The 20068-nt window shown below is 43.7% G+C and overlaps 1 protein-coding gene across 1 annotated transcript in view; it reads right to left on the bottom strand.

Moving 5' to 3' along the window:
* KCNH8 (potassium voltage-gated channel subfamily H member 8) overlaps nucleotides 1–20068 on the bottom strand; it is a 988350-nt gene that overhangs the window by 437169 nt on the left and 531113 nt on the right. The window contains exon 7 of the mRNA XM_029589277.1: nucleotides 8506–8713. Coding sequence (XP_029445137.1) covers nucleotides 8506–8713 — 208 coding nt within the window. The remainder of the gene's footprint in view (nucleotides 1–8505; nucleotides 8714–20068) is intronic.

Genomic DNA, 20068 nt, shown 5'->3' with positions numbered 1-20068 from the left:
ACCACCAGTGACGAGGATCTGAAGCCTGAAGCTTGTGTAGAGAGGTGAGAGGACAGCACCGCGGGGCTGCTGTGGGCAGCAAGCATAACAGTTTCTATAAGGTTTTGCTGAATCTGCCTGCCACTCAGCATGGTCTCCTGGGCTCATGCAGGGAGACATGGGGGATCTAGGGGGAGATTGGGATGTAGGTCCATTGGTACTCCATGGCATTGAGCCAGATTATGAAAAACACAGCACAGCAACACTATCTTTGCAACTTTGGGTGGGGCATACATTAAAGCTCCACCCGTCTTGTCTAAACAGCGAAAGCAACTTTTCAGAAGGCCAAAAGTGTGTTCTATGACACAGCGTGTAGCACATAAGGCCTCACTGTATCTCGTCTCTGCGGGCATGTTGGGAATGGCAACGGGGGTGAGAAGCCAGGGCCTGCAACTATACCCTGAATTTCCTGCAGCAATGACAGAAGAAAGGCATACATAATAGCATTGTCACTTGCAGATCTGAATGGCAAACCACAGCATTCAGTAAGACTGTATAAGATAACATGTACCTTTGCTGAGCCTTAAAGCCTAATTAGCATAGCCTAAGTTTATTTTACATTATTGTTGGCCACTATATGTGCAGGCAAGTTGTAGCCAAAAGGAGTTCATCTGTTCTAGTATAGCTATTGATAGTATTGCATGACAGGCCCTCACAACTCAGCAAAGGCTTCTGATGTGTAGCTGCCTGCCAACATTGAACAGATACGTAAGAGGTGAGACACCTTTGTTAGCAGCAAAAGCTGTACCTCATGGTGTGCATGTGAATGTCCATGGCAGCTCTGCAGTCTGTCCTCCATAGAAACCCATTAGTGAGCCCACACACATGGAATATGGAAGGCCAGCAACTTGCACAGGACAGTAGCTGTGGTAATGGTGTGTCAGGCTGTAAAGAAACAGTGTGCAACAATGTTGCTGATGCCTCAGTAACGGCTCACATGTGATGGTGCTGTGGTGGCAGTGTGGACAGGGCAAGCTTCTGATTCACCAGTGACATTGTAAGAGCTCCCAAGGAGAAGATAGGACCTTTTTGCTAATGTAGACATGCAGTGTATCATGGTTCCTCTCTCATTAACGTTTACATCCCATGCATTGTTTGACGTCCCTCATTTTGCCAGCCTGTGAAATGTGGAGAAAAAGGCATGGCCTGGGCCAATGGCCTGATTATGTGACTGCACAAGGCAGTTCATATGCCATCAGTCATGTCCTCCCCCACAGCCACCCCCCATTTGGGTGCCATTAGCCACTTACACATAGGCAGACATGGAATTGACAAAGAAAAGTGTGTCTTACCTATGAGCCATACATCACCAAGCATCAAAATTGTCAAAAAGGCCTGATTGCCTAAGTATAAAGGAATCATGCATGGCTCCTGGGTACCTGGCCACCACGTCCAGGAAGTGCATTCCAACATCACAGACCACTTGGATGTTGAAGGAGTGGAAGAGCTTTCTGTTGTGGTATGTCTCCTCCCTCTGATGGAGTAGAATGATGGCCACGTGAGTGCAGTCGATAGCTCAAACATTGGTAAAGTGTGTGAAGGCATAGAAACCTCTCTTTAAGTCCATCAAGTAGGGATGTACAGAAGGAAAAAATTTGTTTTGATTCTTATTCATTTCGCCAGGACCCAAATTCGTTGCATTCGTTTTTGTCGGAAAAATCCAGATTCGTTTGATTCGTTTTCCATTAAAGTCAATGGGGGAAGTATTTGCAGCCTATTTTTGGCTGCAGAATTGGGGTTTTCTTATCAATTCTGATGAAACTTCTGGAAAGCAATCATTAGAACGAGAAAAGAGCTCCAAGGTACTTAGACTGTGGCAAAGTGGCACCAAAGTGTCATGATTAGCCTAAGGCTCTTTAAAAGGGCAAAGGGGTACCCAGGAGTGGCAAGAGTGCTTTGACAGAGGTGCAAAGCAGCAGTGAGAGTGTCAAAAACACACCATAGCTTCAAAAGAGAGCACCGATAACAGATGCATGAACCCTCGAAGGCAACATGACAGGCAAAGTGGCAAGACAAGAGGCATCAACATCCTACAGCACAATGAAGGGGGAACATAGCAAGCAGAAAGACTAGTACCAACACACTGAGGAACCATGATAGTGGCAAGAACACCACAAGGAGATGAGTGAGTCATCTGGTGTATGACAGCAAGGCAGAGTGGGAGAAAGTTGATAGGGGCAAGACAGGCTGTCAGAGCGAAGGGATTCTGGTCCCTGTGGTTTTGATAGAGGCTAGACAAGCTGGCAGAGCTGAGGTAGTCAGGTCGCTGTGGTTTTGATAGGGGCAACACAAAATATATGGTCTTCAGAGTCATTCCTTGAGAAAAGGTCCAGGTCACATTCTGCCAGATTCCCAGCATAGATGGAACAATATGGTTCCTCCCTGTGTCACGGTTTTGCCTACTATGCAGCCTCCCCACCAGCAAACATCATCAGCATGCCTCACTCCCAGCAGTGTAAGTTACCGCCACACTGATTACCTGATGCCTCAGTCCTAGGCCTACGTAACCCAGCCTGTCCAGTCCCTTGGTGCCTCTTCATTGAGTCATCTCAGCTCCTTGACCTGGCCACCTCCTTCTCACTTTTCTGCCTTGATTTGCAGACTGCTCAGGCCTCCTGCCTTGCCTTGTGGCCTACCCAGGCCTCCTGCCTTGCTTTGTGGCCTCTCTTGCCTTGCTCTGTGGCATATCTTGGCTCCCTGCCCTACATCGTAGCCTTCCAGGCTTCCTTGCCTTGTTCTGTACCCCTCCTGAGCCTCTCTGACTTGTGGCCTCCGAGTCTACTAGATTTACCTTGCCCAATCTCATGCCCGGTTGGGCTTTCTTGTTTCCTGTCCAGTCTTGTCCTTGTCTAGTCTAATCCTTGTCTAGTCCTGTCCTTGTTTATTCCAGTCCCTGTCCAGTTCTGTCCTGGTCTCGTCCAGTCCTTGTCCAGTTCTGCCCTTGTCTTGCCTTGTCTCCAGCTCAGTCTGTACCTGGGCTCAGCTCCTAGCCTATACTGGGACCCAGCTCTCAGCCTGTGCCTGATTCTAGCTATGATTTTCATTAGGAGATAAGTCCTACCAGTCCCCAGATCCCAAGGGCTCAACCTGCAGAGGAGGGGGCTGGTTAGTAGAGATGTGAATCGTGTCCTCGATCGTCTTAACGATCGATTTCGTCTGGGAGGGGGAGGGAATCGTATTGTTGCCATTTGGGTGGGTAAAGTATCGTGAAAATCGTTAAAATCGTGAGCCGGCACACTAAAACCCCCTAAAACCCACCCCGACCCTTTAAATTAAATCCCCCACCCTCCTGAACCCCCCCCCCCCAAATGCTTTAAATTACCTGGGGATCCAGCGGCGGTCCGGAACGGCGGCGGTCCGAAACGGCCTCCTGCTATTGAATTGTGTTGTCTTCAGCCGGCACCATTTTGCAAAATGGCCGCCGCAAAATGGCGGCGGCCATAGACCAACACGATTTGACTGCAGGAGGTCGTTCCAGACCCCCGCTGGACATTTGGCAAGTCTTGTGGGGGTCAGGAGGCCCCCCCAAGCTGGCCAAAAGTTCCTGGGGGTCCAGCGGGGGTCTGGGAGTGATTTCCTGCCGCGAATCGTTTTCCGTACGGAAAATGGCGCCGGCAGGAGATCGACTGCAGGAGGTCGTTCAGCGAGGGTTCAGGACCCCCGCTGAACGACCTCCTGCAGTCGATCTCCTGCCGGCGCCATTTTCCGTACGGAAAACGATTCACGGCAGGAAATCGCTCCCAGACCTGTAAAATCGCGGCAGGAAATCGCTCCCAGAACTGTAGGTCTTTTCAAATCTCAATCCCTACAAATCTGCCTTATCTATACCCCTCCTGGTCTACTAGAAAAAGACCCCTCCCCCCTCATCGAATTCCTCACCATCTCCCTCTCCCCCGACATCCCTACGATACTCCTTGGCGACTTTAACCTTCACGTCGACTCCTCTCCACAATCCCCGCCATGCGAAGCCTTCATCTCATCCTTAGACGCAATGGGCTTCACCCAACTTATTCACTCCCCAACCCACAAAGCAGGTCATACCCTTGACCTTATTTTTACTAACTCACTCATCAATGTCATCCACCCCCCCACATGCCTCCCGGTTCCCTGGTCTGACCACTCCATCATCAGTACAACCCTCTCCCTACCACCCCCATCCACCCCCTCTCCTTCTCAACCTAAATCCTTCCAACTTCGTAAAACCTGCCCCATAGACACTCTTGAAATGGCGTGCTCCAACATCCCAAATCACATCGACCTGGAAACAGCAGATAGTGCTATATCCTCCTGGGCAGAAACCACCCAAAAAATAGCCAACAACTTATGCCCTATCATTCGAAAAACAATCACACAAACCAGTTCATCCAAAAAACCCTGGTACAGCCATACACTCAAAACCCAAAAAACCCAGCTTAGAGCAGCTGAAACACACTGGCGTAAACACCCCACCCCTGCCACAAAGACCGCTTATTACCAACTCATGCATGCGTATAGAAACGCCATTCAAACAACCAAAAAAGAATACTATGCCAAGAAAATTCACCACCTCCAATTCAACCCAAAGGCACTATTCACTCTAGTCTCAAATCTTACCAAATCCAATGTGTCTTCACCCCAAGTCCCCACCACACAGACCCGATGTAATGAAATCGCCCTCTTCTTTAAGAACAAAATATCCAACATCACTGCCAAGTTTACCCCCAATACCAAAAATTCCCACAACACCAACAACATAATCCCTCCCACCCCACCTACACACACCCTCCTCTCTTCTTTTGAACCCTCCTCATCTCTAGAAATAGAGAACATCTTAAAAAAAGATGAGACCTTCCTCCCACCCCTCGGAAACTATCCCCACTAAACTACTACTCGCTATTCCTAAAACAATAGCCACTCCACTCTCCAAAATCGTGAACTGTTCCCTGGAACACGGCTTGGTCCCTAACTCCCTCAAACAAGCTGTGGTTAAACCCATTCTAAAAAAACCCTCCCTCGATCCCTCCAACCTATCCAACCTCCGTCCTATCTCCAATCTCCCTTTCCTCTCCAAAGTCATGGAGAAACTAGTAAACTACCGTCTCTCCGACCACCTAGAACTTTCCAACATTCTCCCACCTACACAATATGGTTTCCGAAAACACCTCAGTACGGAATCCCTACTTCTCTCCCTTACTGATACCATCATCAAAGGAATGGATGCCGGCAACTCCTACCTCATTGCCATGCTTGACATCTCCGCTGCCTTTGACACCGTAAATCATAACATCCTCATCAACACGCTCATTAGTATAGGAATCTCAGGTACTGCTCTTTCTTGGATTAAGTCCTTCCTCCAAAACCGTACCTACACAGTCCTCACTGGCAACTTTACATCCCCCCCTGTCAATCTCGACTGTGGCGTTCCCCAAGGCTCCTCTCTTTCTTCCACCCTATTTAACATTTATATGCTCCCCCTCACAAACCTCCTCTCCAGCCTTGGTATTACACACTTCATCTACGCGGATGATGTGCAAATCCTCATCCCCTTCACAAACTCTGTACTCACCGCAATCCAAAACTGGAACACTATTCTCGCCTCCATAAACCAGCTCCTCTCTGATATGCACCTAGCCCTCAATCCGCAAAAAACCGAATTCCTCCTCATCTCCTCTAAACATGCATCCATACCCATCCCTTCCACTCTCCATTCCCCCAACTTTCTCTCTAACACAAGAAACCTTGGTATCATACTTGATAACCAACTAACCTTCAAACCATACATCAAATCCATCCTTAGCAGTTGCTATTTCAAACTTCAAACCCTCAAAAAACTCAAACCCCTTCTCTACTTCTCTGACTTCCGCACGGTACTCCAATCCTTAATTTTTTCAAAAATTGATTACTGTAACTCTCTCCTACTTGGACTCCCTGCCACCCACATCAAACCTCTACAACTTCTTCAAAACGCTACCGCACGTATCCTCACTAATGTCAATAAAAAAGACCACATTACCCCCACCCTCATTGATCTCCACTGGCTTCCCATTCACTCACGAATTATTTACAAGACGCTTACCCTCATCCACAAAAGCATCACCAATGAACATTACAACTGGCTAAACCCACCTTTCCTTCCTCGTACCTCCACCAGACCTACCCGTCCATCACTCCAAGGAACCCTTATTCCTCCTTCCATAAAATCCACAAGACTCATTTCCACCACCAATAGAGCCCTTTCCCTCGCAGGCCCCTCCCTTTGGAACTCTATGCCTCTTGACCTACGCACCGAAACCTCCACTCCCACTTTCAAAAAGAAACTCAAAACCTGGCTCTTCCTCCAAGCATACCCCCAATCATCATCACTACCTACTAACACTCTAACCCGACCTTCATCTCTCACCAATACCCCCCCAAAAGTCCTTTAATCCCCTTCAGGAACTACACCCAACACTTACCCCTCCCTCCCTCTAAGAACTTCAAACCCTTCACTCAACCCCTTGCTTGAAAAAAAAATGTGTCTGTTTTATCCGCGCTTATACAATTCTGTATATAACCAGTGTACATATCAACTGTTCCTCAAATCCTTGTACATAGCTTATCCTTATGTATCTGTTTTTCACCCTCCCCCTGCCCCCCCTTGTGTCTCTACCACCCCTATACCTCCCTTCCCCAAGTTATTTAGTTACCTGCTCTGTTACTGTGTTCATGTTACATACTGTTTTTTGTAAAGGCTTTGCCTATATATCCTTTGTTTATAAGTTACTTGTAAACCGGCACGATGTGCAAACGGTTGTCGGTATATAAAATTTAAAAAAAAAATAAATAAATAAATATCTGAAAGCCTTTAGAGCATTCCAGATTGCCCTAATTCTAGGAAATATATGTGATAACATTTTTCTCAGCAGCTCACATTTTTCCTCAGCAGCTCACATTCCATGAGTGCAGTGCCCATCTACATGAACAACCCAGCCCTGGTTGGATGTTTTTGTTGTTACACTAACTTGATTAGTTGGAATTTGGAAGGATATTTCCCTGGCCAGGTTTGAATGGTTCAGCATTATGGACAACAAATCCCTGAGCTATTGTATAATTTAGATGCTGTATCATATATCTTGAGCAGCTTGTATCCACTGAGCTCTTAAGGACCATTAGGCTTGTCTCATATTGAGACATGCCAAGGAAATGATATTAGGTTCAAAATCCTCAATATGTCCTAGAGGTGTCATTTGTTTGCAACATATTGGCAATCCGCAACGTATATGCCATATTCGTTGTATTTGTGGGGGTCACGAAACATATGGCGAACCCCCACGAATACAACATATCACTAACGAATAAACCCCCACCCTCCTGGCTTTGCTTATTGATTCTATGGTCTTACTCAATGCAAAGAGCTTTCCCATGAACCCTAAATGGGTCCTGTGACCTCTGGATATCATCCTATGGCCGGAGCTACAACCAGAAGCATTGTATCCTTCCCTTAGCATGCCATGCAAACATCGTATGAATCTGTGTTTAACATCATGTGATTGTACTGGGGACACTTCCTGAATCTGCTATCCTTCAGTTCCTTTTGGAACATCTGGCAAATCGAATGAAATCGAAGGACTCAAAGGTGGAAAAATTAAAAAGAGCTAATGAAAGCTCTTTGGCTTATAGGCCTGACAGAGCAGATGCCAAAGAAAATGGACACTTAAAAACTGCTAAAAAAAAAAAAATCCCCTAATTGGGCACCAAAATTAGAGGGATTGAAAAAAATACAAAAAGAAAAAAAGGTTTTCCTCCATGGAACTGACAAAAAAAAAAAAGACCATTGATGCCTAGGAATAAACAGAACTAAGAGGGTTCCATTCACACGCTGCTGATAGGGGAATCCCACACATGCTCAGTAGGGAATTTTAAAAGTCAAGAACTTGAGTAAAGCTCTAACCTGGGCTCTGTCAGCTGTATCCTGCTTATTCTCAGAGAACTATATTACTGTGCAGTAATACAGTAAAAGTGCATGCAATATCTTTGCATTTCATTAGTTTAATACATAGCATGATATTGTATTATTTTTGTGCACATGATAATTTGGGCAAGTCCTAACTTGCCCAAATTATTAAATTTTAGTTTATCTACCCCTTAATAACTTAGAAACAAACAATGCTAATAGTTGATTTGTTTTTCTCAGTTTTGGTACAGTAGTGAATAGAATGAGAAAGCAGTACATAAAATGTATGTCTATAAAACTATTTGTGCTGCTTTTAATTTTCACAAAACATAGTGCATTTCATCACACACTTCTTGGAAGCTATCTGCAAGCAATCAAGATCTTCAACTGAAAACAATGGGACTTAGTTCTGCTTTTCTGCAGGTAAAGTTATGACTGGCCACCACTTTTGCATGAATTCCAATAAACATACAACTTTCCCTCTTTATTACAATAATTAAAGTAAAAAGAAAGCTGAAATGGTTGATGATGACCTTTTAAAAACATAATCTTACCTATGTCCCAAGTAAGGGGATTATTTGCCTTCATTTCCATTTTCCCAATGACATACCAAATGCATGCCATCCAGTGAGCCAGCAATGCAAACATAGACATGAGCAGAGTAAGGACAATTGTGCTGTGCTGAGAATAACGATCCAGCTTCTGAAGTAGACGTAAAAGACGCAGTAAACGGATTGTCTTCAGGAGATGAACAAGGGATACCTAATTGGAACATAGGAACACAAAGTTTACAATTTGCACAGCAATTACACAAAACCAGAATTCACTCAGACTATTTTTCCTTCTGCAAGTGATAATTTTGTAAGATAAAAATGTTTAATCTGAGGGCAGTTTTCACAACTGTTTACCTGGGTTAATTATTATTTACCCGGATAAAAAGGTTATGCTGAAAATTGCCCTCTTCTACCCAATTGAAAGTAGCGCTGGTTTTCACAGTGCATGTATTTTTAGCTGGATTCAAAAGAGATTTTCCCATGCACTTGTTTAGGTTGGGAAAGGAAATCAAATGCCTGCATTTAGTTGTCAAATGTATGTGCTCCATTTTGATAATGTTTGGCCATCTTGCCAATAGGAGATGCAAAAATGCACACAGTGATTTTAATGCACTTATTTTGCCAACTGCTAATTTTCAAAAGGAAACTGCATGGGTAGTTTTCTTTTGTACATTAGCTGCAAAGTATGAAGGCTAAAAGTGTCCATGTACATTGCAAACAACATAGGCTATTCAAAATTGCCTCCATATAGTACAGTTGTAGTAGAAGTCAAATATAAAAAAAAAGTACAACTTGGATTGCTACAGCTGGAAAGGCATGCTACTTTTGCTGGTATGTAGTATTGAAATGAAATAGTTTTCATGTTTGTCAATATATACTGAAATGCATCACTAAATATAAAACTCACTATTTAACAATGATATTTAGCATAGGTGCAGGCTGTGCTATTCAAAGTAGATATGTAAGAGGCAATAATCAAAGCAATGTATGCAGTTATATTTGTGTTAACATATGTAAAATTGTGGGCTGATTATTACCTCCCTCCCTCTTCCAACTCTCTGCAGGTAAAAGTGCACATGCTTTTACAACTTGCCATTTACCTGCTAAAATAATGGAGGCAGGTCAAGGAGAGAAATTTCATAATCAAATCACCACATATAGCAAGTTTGCTTACTCTAAACAGTGTACTCTGCAGAGAGCAGAATGAATTAGCAAGGAAATGTGGGGTGACCTCATCTAGTAGCATCAAACAGACCTCTTTCTCTTAGGTCTAGATTCATCAAACTATTACATGCAATAGGAAGAGGGGCATGTTTTATGATAATAGCCTATTTATTGCAATGTGTGCTATCTTAGCACAGGTATTACCACATAGTCTGCAACCACAGGGGATGAGAGAGAGAGAGCATAAGAACATAAGAACATGCCATACTGGGTCAGACCAAGGGTCCATCAAGCCCAGCATCCTGTTTCCAACAGTGGCCAATCCAGGTCATAAGAACCTGGCAAGTACCCAAAAACTAAGTCTATTCCATGTTACCGTTGCTAGTAATAGTGGTGGTTATTATCTAAGTCAACTTAATTAATAGCAGGTAATGGACTTCTCCTCCAAGAACTTATCCAATCCTTTTTTAAACACAGCTATACTAACTGCACTAACCACATATTCTGGCAACAAATTCCAGAGTTTAATTGTGCGTTGAGTGAAAAAGAACTTTCTCTGATTAGTTTTAAGTGTGCTACATGCTAACTTCATGGAGTGCCCCCTAGTCTTTCTATTATCCGAAAGAGTAAATAACCGATTCACTTCTACCCGTTCTAGACCTCTCATGATTTTAAACACCTCTATCATATCCCCCCTCAGCCGTCTCTTCTCCAAGCTGAAAAGTCCTAACCTCTTTAGTCTTTTCTCATAGGGGAGCTGTTCCATTCCCTTTATCATTTTGGTCGCCCTTCTCTGTACCTTCTCCATCACAATTATATTGTTTTTGAGATGCGGCAACCAGAATTGTACACAGTATTCAAGATACGGTCTCATCATGGAGCGATACAGAGGCATTATGACATTTTCCATTTTATTCACCATTCCCTTTCTAATAATTCCCAACATTCTGTTTGCTTTTTTGACTGCCGCAGCACACTGAACCGACAATTTCAATGTGTTATCCACTATGACGCCTAGATCTCTTACTTGGGTAGTAGCACCTAATATGGAACCTAACATTGTGTAACTATAGCATGGGTTATTTTTCCCTCTATGCATCACCTTGCACTTGTCCACATTAAATTTCATCTGCCATTTTGATGCCCAATTTTCCAGCCTCACAAGAACTTCCTGCAATTTATCACAATCTGCTTGTGATTTAACTACTCTGAACAATTTTGTATCATCTGCAAATTTGATTATCTCACTCTTTGTATTTCTTTCCAGATCATTTATAAATATATTGAAAAGTAAGGGTCCCAAAACAGATCCCTGAGGCACTCCACTGCCCACACCCTTCCACTCAGAAAATTGTCCATTTAATCCTACTCTCTGTTTCCTGTCTTTTAGCCAGTTTGTAATCCACGAAAGGACATTACCACTTATCCCATGGCTTTTTATTTTTCCTAGAAGCCTCTCATGAGGAACTTTGTCAAATGCCTTCTGAAAATCCAAGTACACTACATCTACCAGTTCACCTTTATCCACATCCTTCAAAAAAGTGAAGCAGATTTATGAGGCAAGACTTGCCTTGGGTAAAGCCATGCTCACTTTGTTCCATTAAACCATGTCTTTCTATATGTTCTGTGATTTTGATGTTTAGAATACTTTCCACTATTTTTCCTGGCACTGAAGTCAGGCTAACTGGTCTGTAGTTTCCCGGATTGCCCCTGGAGCCCTTTTTAAATATGGGGGTTACATTAGCTATCCTCCAGTCTTCAGATACAATGGATGATTTTAATGACAGGTTACACATTTTTACTAATAGGTCTGAATTTTCATTTTTTAGTTCCTTCAGAACTCTGGGGTATATACCATCCAGTCCAGATGATTTACTACTCTTAAGTTTGTCAATCAGGTCTACCACATCTTCTAGGTTCACCGTGATTTGGTTCAGTCCATCTGAATCATTACCCCTGAAAACCTTCTCCAGTACGGGTACCTACCCAACATCCTCTACAGTAAATACCAAAGCAAAGAAATCATTTACAGGTCGATCCAGAAAAGTGTGCTCCGTCGGAGCGCACTGTCACCCTGCTCTGGACGCGTGTTTTCCCTTACCCCTTATTCAGTAAGGGGAGGAAAACACGCGGCCCACCCGCGGCACCTAATAGCGCCCTCAACATGCAAATGCATGTTGATGGCCCTATTAGGTATTCCCGAGCGATCCAGTAAATAAAATGTGCAGCCAAGCCGCACATTTTACTCTAAGAAATTAGCGCCGCCCAAAGGTCGGCGCTAATTTCTTCCGGCGCCAGGGAAGTGCACAGAAAAGCAGTAAAAACTGCTTTTCTGTGCACCCTCCGACTTAATATCATAGCGATATTAAGTCGGAGGTCCCCAAAAGTATAAAAAAGTAAAAAAAAAAAAAAAAAATTTTGAATTCGGCCCGCGGCTGTCGGGCCGAAAACCGGATGCTCAATTTTGCCGGCGTCCGGTTTCCGAGCCCGTGGCTGTCAGCGGGCTCGAGAACCGACGCCGGCAAAATTGAGCGTCGGCTGTCAAACCCGCTGACAGCCGCCGCTCCGGGCCAAAAGGAGGCGCTAGGGACGCGCTAGTGTCCCTAGCGCCTCCTTTTCCTCGTTTGCACCGCGTCGCCTAATTTAAATACTGGATCGCGCGCACCGGCGAGGAGCCGGTGCGCGCGCCGGGAGAGCGGGCGTTAGTCCGCTCTCCCACGGACTTTACTGGATCGGGCTGTTAATCTTTCCACGATGGCCTTATCTTCTCTAAGTGCCCCTTTAACCCCTCAATCATCTAACGGTCCAACTGACTCCCTCACAGCCTTTCTGCTTCAGATATATTTTAAAAAGTTTTTACTGTGAGTTTTTACCTCTACGGCCAACTTCTTTTCAAATTCTCTCTTAGCCTGTCTTATCAATGTCTTACATTTAACTTGCCAACATTTATGCATTATCCTATTTTCTTCTGTTGGATCTTTCTTCCAATTTTTGAATGAAGATCTTTTGGCTAAAATAGCTTATTTGACCTCCTCTTTTAACCATATCGGTAATCGTTTTGCCTTCTTTCCACCTTTCTTAATGTGTGGAATACATCTGGATTGTGCTTCTAGGATGGTATTTTTTAACAATGACCATGCCTCTTGCACACTTTTTACTTTTGTAGCTGCTCCTTTCAGTTTTTTTCTAACTATTTCTCTCATTTTATCAAAGTTTCCCTTTTGAAACTTTAGCACAAGAGACATGGATTTGCTTACTGTCACCCTTCCAGTCACTAAATCAAATTTGATCATATTATGATCACTATTGCCAAGCGGCCCCACCACCGTTACCTCTCTCACCAAATCCTGTTCTCCATTGAGAATTAGATCTAAAATTGCTCCCTCTCTTGTCGGTTCCTGAACCAATTGCTCCATAAAATGATCATTTATTCCATCCAGGAACTTTATCTCTGTAGCGTGTCCGATGATATATTTACCCAGTCAATATTGGGGTAATTGAAGTCTCCCATTATTACCGCACTACCAATTTGGTTAGCTTCCCTAATTTCTCTTAGCATTTCACTGTCAGTCTCACCATCTTGACCAGGTGGACGGTAGTATACTCCTATCACTATAGTCTTCCCCAACACACAAGGGATTTCTACCCATAAAGATTCAATTGTGCATTTAGTCTCTTGCAGGATGTTTATCCTGTTGGACTCTATGCCATTCCAGACATAAAGCACCCCGGTATAGCACTGTCTCATTGGTTGTCCTGCTTCCACCATGTCTCTGAGATACCAATTAAGTCTATGTCATCATTCACTGCTATACATTCTAATTCTCCCATCTTACTTCTTAAACTTCTGGCATTAGCATACAAATATTTAAAAGATTGGTTTTTGTTTGTATTTTCATTCGGCTTTTTCATTGATAGGGATGAGTTAGAATTTTTTAGCTCAGGTGAGTTTTTAGTTACAGGCACTTGGACTACTTTTCTTATTATTGGAACCTCACTGTCGGGATGCCCTAATTCTAATGCATCATTAGTATCCTTTGAAGATACCTCTCTCCGAACCATGCACTGCTGAGCGACTGTTGGCTTTCCCTTTCTAGTAGTTAGCTATTTATATCTCTATATCTCTATAGGAGGCCCACCTAGTAACTCGAGGTGAGGTTTAGGTAGTAGTGTAGGGGTTAGGGGCTATTTTGACATGCAGAGTGAGACGTTACCATCAAGCTACGTTGAGAGAACATTGTACAAATCTCATCATTGTGTGAGTTTCCTCACTCCGAAGGACATCAAATCTTCACAAGAGTATATGTTCTGTTCGTACATCTCACTATGCATGTCAAAGTGGCCTCTAACCCCTACACTACTACCTAAACCTCACCTCGAGTTACTAGGTGGGCCTCCTATAGAGATATAAATAGCTAACTACTAGATGGGTTTTATAGTTAGTCTCTTTCTCTCTCTCTTTCAGAAGATATTTCTTAGAAGTCTTAGACTTTACAAATGAATCTGCTCCCCCCCTGCATGAAGTATATTTTTTGCCTACTCACTCAAATATGCAACCTCAAGCTATTTCTGTTGATCTGGGAAATTTAGCAGCAATGCTAGACTCTTAATAGTAATGCTATGAAACATCTAAGAGTGTTACACTTCTGAGATCTTTCTTTACTGAAAAAGACCTTAGCATGGTAATGAAAAATTATTTTAAAAAATCTAACACCATGTTCATGGGTCAAAAAAACTGGATTTTTCCTGATTTGACTAAATCTATGCAGGTGAGAAGGAAAGGCTTCCTGGCCTTCTGGAAAGAGACTCTAGCTATAGGTGCAACCTTTTTTCTAAGGTTCTCATGCAAATGTATAATTAAGTACAATAGATGTTTTTTTTTCTTCCGGAACAGTTTGTGGATTCCAAGAGGATTCTACTATGAAGTAGTAATATCTAGGTTATTTCATCCCATGATAGATAAGCAAGTTGTTTTAAGTTATGTCATTTCCTGTTTTAAAAAAAATTATTTTCTTTGGATCTGCTCTTTTCCTCTCCTTTCCCTTATTATTGTGGTCTAATGGATAAAAAATGGTGGAGTTATCCTAAAAGATAAATATTTCCTAGATTTTCTGTTAAGCAAATGCCATATTACTGTACAAAGTGGATGCTTTGTTTTGAATTTTGAAAATTAATAATAAAAATATAAAAAATAAAAAAAGGTTTGGATAAGTACCTAGAGCTGAAGTCCATAAACTGCTATTAATCAATATGGATTAGTAGCTTGGGATCTATTCATTTAGGGGTAGATTTTCAAAAAACGCGAATAGGCGTACTTTTGCTGGCGCATCAGGCGCAAGCAAAAGTACGCTGGATTTTAGTAGATACGCGCGGAGCCGCGCGTATCCACTAAAATCCTGGATCGGCGCGCGCAAGGCTATGAATTCTGTATAGCCGGCGTGTGCCGAGCCGCGCTGCCTACCCCCGTTCCCTCCAAGGCCGCTCCGAAATCGGAGCGGCCTTGGAGGGAATCCTCTAACGCCCTCCCCTCATCTTCCCCTCCCTTCCTCTATCTAACCCACCCGCCCGGCCCTGTCTACACCCCCCCCTTACCTTTCTCCGGGGATTTACGCCTCCTGGAGGGAGAAGTAAATCCCCGCGCGCCAGCGGGCCTCCTGCGCGCCGGGCTGCGACCTGGGGGCGGGTACGGAGGGCGCTGCCACGCCCCCGGACCGCCCCGGGCCGTAGCCACGCCCCCGTACCCGCCCCCAAACGCTGCCGACACGCCCCCGAAACGCTGCGACGACCGGGCCCGCCCCCGACATGCCCACGACACGCCCCCTCGGAGAACCCCGGGACTTACGCGAGTCCCGGGGCTCTGTGCGCGCCGGTAGGCCTATGTAAAATAGGCTCACCGGCGAGCAGGGCTCTGAAAATCCGCCCCTTACTGTTTAGGCACTTTCCAGGTACTTGTGACTTGGTTGGCCACTATTGGAAACAGGATACTGGACCGATGGACCATTGGTCTGACCCAGTATGGATTATTTATGTTTTAATGACTGATGGACTTCTTTGCTATATATGCAAACCAAACTTGTCTGGGCCATACTGGAGCTATGAGGATCAGATGGGCTTGGTCTTTAAGTAATTTTTGCATTGTTCTAGCTGTCAATGGAATTGGTGGAAAGGCATACATGAGATCTTCATTTCAATTAAGCAGTAAAATGTCATGAGTAGGTCTGAGCTCACAGGGAAGAACGGAGCAAATGTTTTCCAGTTTTCTATTTGTTCTGATGCAAATAGATCAATTGCTGGAAGTCCCAATATACTGAATTCTCTGTCGGCAATTGACTGCTGGAGAGACCGTCTATGAGGTCAAAAAACATTGCTGAAGTGATTGGCTAAATCATTGGAGATCCCTTGTAGGATCTTGCAAGACAGCTTGATGTTTTCATGCTGATTCCCATATATTTAACAACTTGTGATAGAGTCTATGACCCTGTACCTCTCGGCTTGTTCACGTAGAACATGGCTACCTGTTTGTTGACTTGAATGAGAATGCACTGTCCTTGGAAGAGAGAAGTGAATGTTGTTAGAATATATTGTTTCACTCTCAGTTCTAAGAGATTGATCTGAAATTGTCTTTCAATGAATGGCCAAGTTCCTTGAGTTCTAAAGGTCCCAGTATGAGCCACCAATCATTTGTGGAGGCATCTGTCACCAATGTGACTTCATAAGAAAATAGATGGAGTGGTGATCCCTCCTAAAGTATGTAGGGGTCTAGTCATCAGCACAAATTCTGTTTCATTTCTTGTGAAATTTTCATGTTAGTTATCAGGGGTTGAGTTAAATGATCCCATTAGTATCAGAGGACACACTGAGGGGGTCATGTGTAGGTGGGTTGGTGAAACTACATGAATCACAACCACCATGTGACTGAAAAACAACTAAAACATCCATTTTCAACTGTTTGTATACAAGGGATCTGAGGATGTTCACTCAATCAGATGGAAGTAACACTCTCTCCTGCAGAGAATCTATCTAGGCTCCAATGAGCTTGATTTTCTGGGTGGGAATTAGAGACAATTTCTCAAAATTCACCAGGAATCCTAGCAATTGTAGGAGTTGTACTGATTTTTACAGGGACGTTAGTTCAACTGCTTGGAGTTTGCCATCACAAGCTTGTTGTCCAGCAAGAGAAGACTAAGATTCCCTGATTGTATAGATATGCAGCTACTACAGCCAGGCACTTTATGAAGATTTTCTGAGCTTTTGAAAGGCTGAAGGTGAGCACTCTGTACTGATACTGTGATAAGTCTACCATAAAGTGCAGGTATTGCCAGTGGAAGGGATAAATGGGAATATCAGCATAAGCATCTTCTAGATCTAGAGTACATGCATCCACTTTCCATCTGGAAGAAGGGGAGAATTGTGTGGATGGTATTAATTTTTAATTTCCCTTGGAGTATATGCTTGTACAGGCTTCTTGAATCCAGGATGGGGTTCAGTCCCCCCGATTTCTTGGGAATAAGAAAGTAGCAGGAGTAGAATCCCTAGCCATAGTGATGGGGAGGAACTAGTTCTATCATCTGCTGTTGGAGGAGGAACTCCACCTCCAGGCATGGCTACTTCAAGTGAGACAGATCTGGATTGAAGGCTGAGTGATAAGAAAGCATGAGAATCCAGGAGAAATGTAAGTGGTATCCAGATTCCACTATCTTGAAAACCCAGTGATCTTTTGTAATATTGCAACACTCCTCCAGATAGTGATGGAATTTTTACCCTTCTGAATAGGATGGTTGTTGGGTTTGAAAAGTGGTCAAAATCTTGGTCCAGATTTGGACTGGACTTATTGCATTATTTTAGGTTGATGGCACTCACGCTGTGATTTGGAAGTTGTTGCTGTTGTGGAAGCAGAGGCAGCATCTGGTATTTTTGGAATTGCTGAAAGGGGTGTCTCTGGAAATACGGTCTTTTAAAGTTGTAATAAGAGCACTTTGCAGGACACTGTTGCTCCAGTCCCATGGAGAGTAACTGGCCTACCACATACTGCTCCTTTATTTGAGTAACTGTTTCTCTGAGCTTCTTTCTGAAAAGGTGATGTCCCAGGCAGGGGATGTCTGTTAACTTATTATGGACATCATCACAGAGGCTGCTGGCTCTCAACCAACCTATTCAGGCCTCTCCGCTGGATACTGTTGAGATGTGTGCCGTGGTCACCAATACTTTGAATATGGATCAAATAACATGGTGTATATGCTTCTCTGCATCTATGAGTAGTTGAGGGTATGTAATTCCGCTTTCATCGGGTACAAGAAAAGGCTTCATTTTTTGTATACAATCTTATAACTATTGAACCCATGGACTAGGTGAGTGGAAATCCATGCATTTAGCATGAAGCTTTGGGACTCATTTTTACCAAAATTATCCAGTAACCTGGGATCCTTCCCTAGTGGAGCATGTGAGTATATCGTTGTTTTCTTTGCTCTTTTAAGAACAGATTTTACCACAACTGATTGATCGGGTAATTACACTATTCCAAACCCTTTGGATGTTTGCACTCTGTATTTGAGGTCTAGTTTCTTTGCAACTGGGGCAAAAGAAATAGGATTTTACCACATACTTGTTTGCAAATCTTGTAGGATATCATGAATTAGGACAGCTGCTGGTTCCACCAGACAGTCCAGAATTTGGAGGAGACCAAAGACTTTTGTGCAGGGACCTTTGTCCTTATGCACATTAAGTCTGAGTGCTTTTCCCAACCTGTCCAGAAATCTGGAGTAGGAAAGGTCCTTCGGAGGAGATGAGGATTCTGAAGGCTCTAGAAGGAGGTCAAAGGGGATCTCCATCAATCCTTCTTCTGAGCCTGGAGGTAATGGAATATTAATTCAGGACCTCAATGATGAAGAAGGTGACTTCAGGCTGTCCTTGGTAATTTAAGAGAGGTATATTCTTGAAGAACATCCTCTGACTATCTGGACTCCACTTCTAGCAAATGCCATGGACTAGAACCTACTCATGGACGTTCTGATAGAGTATCCATGTGATTGGGAGATACTGGAACTTCTTTTCATGAAAGTAAATCCATTATCTTGAATGGACAGATAGGAAGATTCCCTCCTTATCCTTACTCTGCAAAGAGGTAAAGAAATCCTTCATCAGCTCTGCCACTTGGTCGGGAAGCTGACATGCTTTTCCTTCTGTCCTGCTGTGAGTAATTAAACATCTTTTTCTGACACTAGAATGGAATCCTGTACATATTCCCAGCTCTGCAAAATTTGGATTGGAGACTGATTAAATATGAGAGGTACCAGAAAGAAAATGGGATCTGAGTTCTCCAGATATAGCCCTTATTCCAATAATATTGTTGGTGAAAGTATGCTGGTAATTGGTGGGGGCAGGGGTATCATATCCCCTTCTGCACCTATCAGTTATTGGCAGAGTAGCATACAGTTGTGTGGAAAGCTCTGCAGCATGATGCTTCAATTAAAGAAAGCAGAGTTGCTTACCTGTAACAGGTGTTCTCCCAGGACAGCAGGATGTAGTCCTCACATGTGGGTGATGTCACTGGATAGAGCCCTATCATGGAAAACTTTTCTCTCAAAGTTTCTAGAACTTTTGACTTGCACACTGAGCATGCCCAGCATGCCATAATCCCTGTAGCCACAGGGGTCTCCCTTCAATCTCGTTTGTAGCAAAAGGTGCGAGTGAAAAAATAAAATAATAAAACATTTCGGACCCTACTCCACGGGGTGGCAGGTGGGTTTCATGAGGACTATATCCTGCTGTCCTGGGAGAACACCTGTTACAGGTAAGCAACTCTGCTTTCTCCCAGGACAAGCAGGATGGTAGTCCTCACATGTGGGTGATTAGCAAGCTACATGCTGACTCATATTTGTTTTGGGACCAACAGTGTACAACCTGAAAATAACAGCAGATGGATGTGGAAGGAGTTGGGATTATACTGGAAATAAGTTCTTCAAGACGGATTGGCCAAAGGCAGAGTCTTGATGTCCTTCCTTGTCCAGGCAGTAATGTGCTGCAAATGTGTGAAGAGATCTCCATGTTGCAGCTTTACAGATCTCAGCAATCAGTACTGAATGAGAGTGTGCCACTGAAGTTGCATGGCTCTCACTGAGTATGCCTTCACTCATCCCTGGAGAGGAAGGCCTGTTTTGTCATAGCAGAATTCAATACAGTCTGCTAGCCAAATGGAGAGAGTTTGTTTGCCCACTGCAACTCCCGGTTTGTTTTTATCAAAAGAAACAAAGAGTTGGGTGGATTTCCTATGGACTGCAGTGCGGTCTAGGTAAAATGCAAGTGCACGTTTACAGTCCAAGGTGTGTAAAACCCTCTCGCCCTGGTGAGAGTGAGGCCTTGGGAAAAATGTGGGCAAGACTATAGACTGGTTCAAATGAAA

This window comes from Rhinatrema bivittatum, chromosome 2 (genome assembly GCF_901001135.1).
Source record: "Rhinatrema bivittatum chromosome 2, aRhiBiv1.1, whole genome shotgun sequence".
In the NCBI taxonomy this organism is placed as follows: Eukaryota; Metazoa; Chordata; class Amphibia; order Gymnophiona; family Rhinatrematidae; genus Rhinatrema; species Rhinatrema bivittatum.
This window is presented reverse-complemented; position numbering and strand designations above follow the sequence as displayed.